This window comes from Oncorhynchus nerka, unplaced genomic scaffold (genome assembly GCF_034236695.1).
Source record: "Oncorhynchus nerka isolate Pitt River unplaced genomic scaffold, Oner_Uvic_2.0 unplaced_scaffold_1044, whole genome shotgun sequence".
NCBI classification, from domain to species: Eukaryota; Metazoa; Chordata; class Actinopteri; order Salmoniformes; family Salmonidae; genus Oncorhynchus; species Oncorhynchus nerka.
In genome coordinates, this window is record NW_027040265.1 from 5,001 (window position 1) to 15,000 (window position 10,000).

Consider the following 10,000-nt stretch of genomic DNA (forward strand, 5'->3'; position numbering starts at 1 on the left):
AACACGTTTGTTCTATAGATTCTTCAATTCCATTGAGCTGATTTCTGACGTGCTGTTCCTTCTGTTACCGTAGTGTATTTCTGTATTGTTTTAGTGATTCACCATAGTGAAGGCGTAGACTCAGGTTTTCTGGGTCTCTGTGTTTTTGGTTGGACAGGTTTCTCAATTTCTTTCTTAGGTTTTTTACATTCTTCATCAAACAATTGGTCGTTGTAGTTTACATTGTTAGGTTGTCTGCTTGAATTGTTTAGGGAAGCTGAGAGATCAAGTACTGATTAGGTTTTCTCCTGTCAAGTTTACACCTTCACTAATACAGTGACATGTTTTGGGAAGCTGAGAGGTCAAGTTTACACCTTCACTAATACAGTGAAACGTTTTGGCCAGGAAGTTGTCTAGAATCAAATCAAATCAAATCAAAGGGATTTAATTTTGTTGTTGCCTAATTGTTTTTTGGTAGGTACCTCTATCTCTACCCCCTCCCTCCCTCCCTCCCTCCCTCTCTCTCTCCCTCCCTCCCTCCCTCCCTCCCTACATCCCTCCCTCCCTCCCTCTACTCTAACTGGTGGAATTATAAACAGCTGGCTAACAGGGGGTGAAAAGACCCCTGAGACCTCAAGGTGACCCACACACACACACACACACACACACACACACACACACACACACACACACACACACACACACACACACACACACAAACACACACACACACACACACACACACACACACACACACACACACACACACACACATTCAAACACACACACACACACACACACACACACACACACACACATTCAAACACACTCACGCTCACACTCACACTCACTCACACTCACACTCACACTCACACACACACACACATTCAAACACACTCACACTCACGCTCACACTCACGCTCACACACACACTCACACACACACTCACACACATTAGGAGCAGGTCTCTATCTGTCTGCCCTGAGACCTGCTAGAGCACTCGTAGTAAACAATTAAAATGCTAATTCACTTCCCCCTCATATGGTAATGACTTAACCAGCCAGCCATGCACACCCTGATTGGAGAGAGGCAGTGTGTGTGTGTGTGTGTGTGTGTGTGTGTGTGTGTGTGTGTGTGTGTGTGTGTGTGTGTGTGTGTGTGTGTGCGTGCGTGATCAAGATGCAGCCATTACCAGCCAGTGAAAGAGGGAGGAAGAGAGAAAGAGAAGAACGAGGGAGTGAGAGAACACACACAGGATTTCCACAGGGGAAAAGTGATGTCATTGCTTTTTTCAAAACTCATTAAATTATTGACTGACTATTAGTCTCTCTCTCTCTCTCTCTCTCTCTCTCTCTCTGTCTCTCTCTCTCTCTCTCTGTCTCTCTCTCTCTCTCTCTCTCTCTCTCTGGCTCTCTCTGTCTCTCTCTCCCTCTCTCTCTCTCTCTCTCTCTCTCTGTCTCTCTCTCTCTCTGTCTCTCTCTGTCTCTCTCTCTCTCTGTCTCTCTCTGTCTCTCTCTCTCTCTCTCTCTCAATTCAATTCAATTCAAGGGCTTTATTGGCATGGGAAAAATGTGTTAACATTGCCAAAGCAAGTGAGGTAGACAACATACAAAGTGAATATATAAAGTGAAAAACAACAAAAATGAACAGTAAACATTACACATACAGAAGTTTCAAAACAGTAAAGACATTACAAATGTCATATTATATATATACAGTGTCTCTCTCTCTCTCTTTGTAGAACAGTGTGTTGTTGACATGGAAACAGGTCTATCTAGATAATAGAACAGTGTGTTGTTGACATGGAAACAGGTCTATCTAGATAATAGAACAGTGTGTTGTTGACATGGAAACAGGTCTATCTAGATAACAGAATGGTGTGTTGTTGACATGGAAACAGGTCTATCTAGATAATAGAACGGTGTGTTGTTGACATGGAAACAGGTCTATCTAGATAATAGAACGGTGTGTTGTTGACATGGAAACAGGTCTATCTAGATAATAGAATGGTGTGTTGTAGAGGTTAACATGGAAACAGGTCTATCTAGATAATAGAACGGTGTGTTGTTGACATGGAAACAGGTCTATCTAGATAACAGAATGGTGTGTTGTAGAGGTTGACATGGAAACAGGTCTATCTAGATAATAGAATGGTGTGTTGTTGACATGGAAACAGGTCTATCTAGATCATAGAATGGTGTGTTGTTGACATGGAAACAGGTCTATCTAGATAATAGAATGGTGTGTTGTTGACATGGAAACAGGTCTATCTAAATAATAGAATGGTGTGTTGTTGACATGGAAACAGGTCTATCTAGATAATAGAATGGTGTGTTGTTGACAGGGAAACAGGTCTATCTAGATAATAGAATGGTGTGTTGTTGACAGGGAAACAGGTCTATCTAGATAATAGAATGGTGTGTTGTAGACATGGAAACAGGTCTATCTAGATAATAGAACAGTGTGTTGTTGACATGGAAACAGGTCTATCTAGATAATAGAACAGTGTGTTGTTGACATGGAAACAGGTCTATCTAGATAATAGAATGGTGTGTTGTTGACATGGAAACAGGTCTATCTAGATAATAGAACGGTGTGTTGACATGGAAACAGGTCTATCTAGATAATAGAATGGTGTGTTGTAGAGGTTAACATGGAAACAGGTCTATCTAGATAATAGAACGGTGTGTTGTTGACATGGAAACAGGTCTATCTAGATAACAGAATGGTGTGTTGTAGAGGTTGACATGGAAACAGGTCTATCTAGATAATAGAATGGTGTGTTGTTGACATGGAAACAGGTCTATCTAGATCATAGAATGGTGTGTTGTTGACATGGAAACAGGTCTATCTAGATAATAGAATGGTGTGTTGTTGACATGGAAACAGGTCTATCTAGATAACATAATGGTGTGTTGTAGAGGTTGACATGGAAACAGGTCTATCTAGATAATAGAACAGTGTGTTGTTGACATGGAAACAGGTCTATCTAGATAACAGAATGGTGTGTTGTTGACATGGAAACAGGTCTATCTAGATAATAGAACGGTGTGTTGTTGACATGGAAACAGGTCTATCTAGATCATAGAATGGTGTGTTGTTGACATGGAAACAGGTCTATCTAGATAATAGAATGGTGTGTTGTAGAGGTTGACATGGAAACAGGTCTATCTAGATAATAGAATGGTGTGTTGTTGACATGGAAACAGGTCTATCTAGATAATAGAATGGTGTGTTGTTGACATGGAAACAGGTCTATCTAGATAATAGAACGGTGTGTTGTTGACATGGAAACAGGTCTATCTAGATAATAGAATGGTGTGTTGTTGACATGGAAACAGGTCTATCTAGATAATAGAACTGTGTGTTGTAGAGGTCGACATGGAAACAGGTCTATCTAGATAATAGAATGGTGTGTTGTTGACATGGAAACAGGTCTATCTAGATAATAGAATGGTGTGTTGTAGAGGTTGACATGGAAACATGTCTATCTAGATAATAGAATGGTGTGTTGTTGACATGGAAACAGGTCTATCTAGATAATAGAATGGTGTGTTGTAGAGGTTGACATGGAAACAGGTCTATCTAGATAACAGAATGGTGTGTTGTAGAGGTTGACATGGAAACAGGTCTATCTAGATAATAGAATGGTGTGTTGTTGACATGGAAACAGGTCTATCTAGATAACAGAATGGTGTGTTGTAGAGGTTGACATGGAAACAGGTCTATCTAGATAATAGAACGGTGTGTTGTTGACATGGAAACAGGTCTATCTAGATAATAGAACGGTGTGTTGTTGACATGGAAACAGGTCTATCTAGATAATAGAACGGTGTGTTGTTGACATGGAAACAGGTCTATCTAGATAATAGAACGGTGTGTTGTTGACATGGAAACAGGTCTATCTAGATAATAGAACGGTGTGTTGTTGACATGGAAACAGGTCTATCTAGATAATAGAATGGTGTGTTGTTGACATGGACACAGGTCTATCTAGATAATAGAACGGTGTGTTGTAGAGGTTGACATGGAAACAGGTCTATCTAGATAATAGAATGGTGTGTTGTTGACATGGAAACAGGTCTATCTAGATAATAGAATGGTGTGTTGTTGACATGGAAACAGGTCTATCTAGATAATAGAACGGTGTGTTGTAGATGTTGACATGGAAACAGGTCTATCTAGATAATAGAATGGTGTGTTGTTGACATGGAAACAGGTCTATCTAGATAATAGAATGGTGTGTTGTTGACATGGAAACAGGTCTATCTAGATAACAGAATGGTGTGTTGTAGAGGTTGACATGGAAACAGGTCTATCTAGATAATAGAATGGTGTGTTGTTGACATGGAAACAGGTCTATCTAGATAATAGAATGGTGTGTTGTTGACATGGAAACAGGTCTATCTAGATAACAGAATGGTGTGTTGTAGAGGTTGACATGGACACAGGTCTATCTAGATAATAGAACGGTGTGTTGTAGAGGTTGACATGGAAACAGGTCTATCTAGATAACAGAATGGTGTGTTGTAGAGGTTGACATGGAAACAGGTCTATCTAGATAATAGAACGGTGTGTTGTAGATGTTGACATGGAAACAGGTCTATCTAAATCAAATCAAATTTTATTTGTCACATACACATGGTTAGCAGATGTTAATGCGAGTGTAGCGAAATGCTTGTGCTTCTAGTTCCGACAATGCAGTGATAACCAACAAGTAATCTAACTAACAATTCCAAAACTACTGTCTTATACACAGTGTAAGGGGATAAGGAATATGTACATAAGGATATATGAATGAGTGATGGTACAGAGCAGCATACAGTAGATGGTATTGAGTACAGTATATACATGTGAGATGAGTATGTAGACAAAGTAAAAAAAGTGGCATAGTTAAAGTGGCTAGTGATACATGTATTACATAAGGATGCAGTCGATGATGTAGAGTACAGTATATACGTATACATATGACATGAATAATGTAGGGTAAGTAACATTATATTAGGTAGCATTGTTTAAAGTGGCTAGTGATATATTTACATCATTTCCCATCAATTCCCATTATTAAAGTGGCTGGAGTTGAGTCAGTGTGTTGGCAGCAGCCACTCAATGTTAGTGGTGGCTGTTTAACAGTCTGATGGCCTTGAGATAGAAGCTGTTTTTCAGTCTCTCGGTCCCAGCTTTGATGCACCTGTACTGACCTCGCCTTCTGGATGATAGCGGGGTGAACAGGCAGTGGTTCGGGTGGTTGATGTCCTTCTATCTAGATAATAGAATGGTGTGTTGTTGACATGGAAACAGGTCTATCTAGATAATAGAATGGTGTGTTGTTGACATGGAAACAGGTCTATCTAGATAATAGAATGTTGTGTTGTTGACATGGAAACAGGTCTATCTAGATAATAGAACGGTGTGTTGTTGACATGGAAACAGGTCTATCTAGATAATAGAATGGTGTGTTGTTGACATGGAAACAGGTCTATCTAGATAATAGAACGGTGTGTTGTTGACATGGAAACAGGTCTATCTAGATAATAGAATGGTGTGTTGTTGACATGGAAACAGGTCTATCTAGATATTAGAACAGTGTGTTGTTGCCATGGAAACAGGTCTATCTAGATAACAGAATGGTGTGTTGTAGAGGTTCACATGGAAACAGGCCATTCATCAAGCCATTTAGATAGGTCCTTCCCAATGCTCTCTTATCAAGCCATTTAGATAGGTCCTTCCCAATGCTCTCTATCAAGCCATTTAGATAGGTCCTTCCCAGTGCTCTCTTATCAAGCCATTTAGATAGGTCCTTCCCAGTGCTCTCTTATCAAGCCATTTAGATAGGTCCTTCCCAATGCTCTCTTATCAAGCCATTTAGATAGGTCCTTCCCAGTGCTCTCTTATCAAGCCATTTAGATAGGTCCTTCCCAATGCTCTCTTATCAAGCCATTTAGATAGGTCCTTCCCAATGCTCTCTCATCAAGCCATTTAGATAGGTCCTTCCCAATGCTCTCTCATCAAGCCATTTAGATAGGTCCTTCCCAGTGCTCTCTCATCAAGCCATTTAGATAGGTCCTTCCCAATGCTCTCTTATCAAGCCATTTAGATATGTCCTTCCCAATGCTCTCTTATCAAGCAATTTAGATAGGTCCTTCCCAGTGCTCTCTTATCAAGCCATTTAGATAGGTCATTCCCAATGCTCTCTCATCAAGCCATTTAGATAGGTCCTTCCCAGTGCTCTCTTATCATGCCATTTAGATAGGTCCTTCCCAATGCTCTCTTATCAAGCCATTGAGATAGGTCCTTCCCAATGCTCTCTTATCAAGCCATTTAGATAGGTCCTTCCCAGTGCTCTCTTATCATGCCATTTAGATAGGTCCTTCCCAATGCTCTCTTATCAAGCCATTGAGATAAGTCCTTCCCAATGCTCTCTCATCAAGCCATTTAGATAGGTCCTTCCCAGTGCTCTCTCATCAAGCCATTTAGATAGGTCCTTTCCAATGCTCTCTTATCAAGCCATTTTGATAGGTCCTTCCCAGTGCTCTCTCATCAAGCCATTTAGACCTTCAGTCAGTGCATCTAACTAAGATAGGTAAGGCAACCACATATCACAGTCGTTTTACATTCCATTCTTTAAATTGATTTTAAAATACTTCCTAAACAAATGCAAAAGCCAACCCGTTTCTGAACGCAGAAAACACATGAGCATGTAACGGGACGGGAGGTATTTTTATTGGAAAAGTGACAGGAAAGTTTCCGGGGGTTCTAGAACTGTTGCAGGATCAGGACAGTACAGGACAGTTTCCGGGGTTCTAGAACTGTTGCAGGATCAGGACAGTACAGGACAGTTTCTGGGGTTCTAGAACTGTTGCAGGATCAGGACAGTACAGGACAGTTTCCGGGGTGTTCTAGAACTGTTGCAGGATCAGGACAGTACAGGACAGTTTACAGGGTTCTAGAACTGTCGCAGGATCAGAACAGTACAGGATAGTTTCTGGGGATTCTAGAACTGTTGCAGGATCAGGACAGTACAGGACAGTTTACAGGGTTCTAGAACTGTCGCAGGATCAGAACAGTACAGGATAGTTTCTGGGGATTCTAGAACTGTCTTAGGATCAGGACAGTACAGGATAGTTTCTGGGGATTCTAGAACTGTTGCAGGATCAGGACAGTAAAGGACAGTTTCTGGGGATTCTAGAACTGTAAATTAGATATTATTGTATTAAACTGTCAATACATTTGTAAAAATTTTTTATAAAAACATGTTTTCACTTTTTCGTTATGAGGTGATGGTGAGTAGATGGGTGAGAGAAAACAAATTATATTTAATCCAGTTTGAATGCAGACTATAACACAACACAATGTTGAATAATTCAAGGGGTATGGATATTTTCTGCAGGGCTCCGTGTGTGTGTGTGTGTGTTCAGCTGTGTAATCCTCGGTCCCTGTGCGTCTCCAGATGGGTCGTTTGGACAACCGTAGCCTGACGTTGAAGTACCACGTGTGGCCGCGCTTCAACTCGTTCGGCGACGCGGAGACGGATGACAACCATCTGTCCATCGTGACTCTGGAGGAGAAACCCTTCGTCATCGTCGAAGACGTGGAGAGGCTCACTGGAACCTGTATGAGGAATTCTGTTCCCTGTAGGAAGCACATCAAGGAGTGAGTCTATCCTTCTATCACACCTTCTCTCTATCCTTCCTTTCCTTCCTTTCTACCTGTAGAAAACACATGAAAGACTGAGTATATACCCCTCTCCTCTCCTCTCCTCTCCCTCCTCCTCTCCTCTCCCTCTCCTCTCCTCTCCTCTCCTCTCCTCTCATCTCATCTCCTCTCCTCTCCTCTCCTCTCCTCTCATCTCATCTCCCTCCTCTCCTCTCCTCTCACCCTCTCTCTCTCTCTGCTTTTTTCTACGATTTTCTCTATCTCTTTCTCTCCCTATCCTCTTCTCTTTCTCCCTCCTCCATGTGTCACTCTCTGTCTCCTTCTCTTCCTAATCTAGAGATATATTGAGTAATGTTTATCTAAGGCTTGGCCTCCTAAAGACCATTTACTGTGGTTTTAGATGAGTTCAGCAGCCTCTTTGCTCACTGTCAGCACTTTGACCCCCCTCGAGCTATGGTCTCCAAATACTGCTACACCTATAGGCCTCTCTCTCTCTATCTGTCTCTCTCTCTGTTCTCTTTCTCTCTCTCTCTCTCTCTCTCTCTCTCTCTCTCTATATATATATATATATATATATCTGTCCTCTCTCTCTCTCTCTCTCTCTCTCTCTCTCTCTCTCTCTCTCTCTGTCCTCTCTCTCTCTCTCTCTCTCTCTCTCTCTCTCTCTCTCTCTCACTCACTCAGATAGTAATAGAGAGAACGTGGGATGGAGAGAGAGTAGGGATTAATCATGCATGCAGAGGCAGTGATCCATTCCTGACCAGTGAGCAGAGAGAGATAGAGACTGAATAGAGACATAGAGACAGAGTGAGAGATGAGAGAGATGAGAGAGACAGAGAGAGAGAGACAGAGAGAGAGGGATGGAGGAAGAGAGAGAGAGACACACAGAGAGACACAGGATACAGAATCCAGAACAGAGAGGAGAAGAGATGGAAGGATACAGAATCCAGAACAGAGGGAAGGAGAAGAGATGGAAGGATACAGAATCCAGAACAGACAGAAGGAGAAGAGATGGAAGGATACAGAATCTAGAACAGAGGGAAGGAGAAGAGATGGAAGGATACAGAATCCAGAACAGAGGGAAAGAGAAGAGATGGAAGGATACAGAATCCAGAACAGAGGGAAGGAGAAGAGATGGAAGGATACAGAATCCAGAACAGAGGACAGAACAGAGGTGGAAGAATACAGAATCCAGAACAGAGGGAAGGAGAAGAGGTGGAAGGATACAGAATCCAGAACAGAGGGAAGGAGAAGAGGTGGAAGGATACAGAATCCAGAACAGAGGGAAGGATAGAGATTCCAGAACAGAGGGAAGGAGAAGAGATGGAAGGATACAGAATCCAGAACAGAGGGAAGGAGAAGAGATGGAAGGATACAGAATCCAGAACAGAGGGAAGGATACAGAATCCAGAACAGAGGGAAGGAGAAGAGATGGAAGGATACAGAATCCAGAACAGAGGACAGAACAGAGGTGGAAGGATACAGAATCCAGAACAGAGGGAAGGAGAAGAGGTGGAAGGATACAGAATCCAGAACAGAGAGAAGGTTACAGAATCCAGAACAGAGGGAAGGAGAAGAGATGGAAGGATACAGAATCCAGAACAGAGGGAAGGAGAAGAGATGGAAGGATACAGAATCCAGAACAGAGGGAGGAGAAGAGATGGAAGGATACAGAATCCAGAACAGATGGAAGGATACAGAATCCAGAACCGATGGAAGGATACAGAATCCAGAACAGAGGGAAGGAGAAGAGATGGAAGGATACAGAATCCAGAACAGATGGAAGGATACAGAATCCAGAACAGAGGGAAGGAGAAGAGATGGAAGGATACAGAATCCAGAACAGAGGGAAGGAGAAGAGATGGAAGGATACAGATTCCAGAACAGAGGGAAGGATACAGAATCCAGAACAGAGGGAAGGAGAAGAGATGGAAGGATACAGACTCCAGAACAGAGGGAAGGAGAAGAGATGGAAGGATACAGAATCCAGAACAGAGAGAAGGAGTAGAGATGGAAGGATACAGAATCCAGAACAGAGGAAAGGAGAAGAGGTGGAAGGATACAGAATCCAGAACAGAGGGAAGGAGATGGAAGGATACAGAATCCAGAACAGAGGGAAGGATACAGAATCCAGAACAGAGGGAAGGATACAGAATCCAGAACAGAGGGAAGGAGAAGAGAAGGATACAGAATCAGAACAGAGGGAAGAGATGGAAGGATACAGAATCCAGAACAGAGGGAAGGAGAAGAGGATACAGAATCCAGAACAGAGGGAAAGGAGATGGAAGGATACAGAATCCAGAACAGAGGGAAGGAGAAGAGATGGAAGGATACAGAATCCAGAACAGAGGGAAGGAGAAGAGAT

At 42.1% G+C, this 10,000-nt stretch overlaps 1 protein-coding gene across 1 annotated transcript in view; it reads left to right on the forward strand.

Annotated features, from left to right (window-relative positions):
• Positions 1 to 7,429: 7,429 nt before the first annotated feature.
• Positions 7,430 to 10,000, forward strand: part of LOC115117815 (glutamate receptor ionotropic, NMDA 2A-like) — a gene marked incomplete at its 5' end in the record, with an annotated part of 54,901 nt that continues 52,330 nt past the window's right edge. The window contains 1 exon segment of the mRNA XM_065016305.1: positions 7,430 to 7,632. Within this exon segment, the coding sequence (XP_064872377.1) occupies positions 7,430 to 7,632 (203 nt within the window).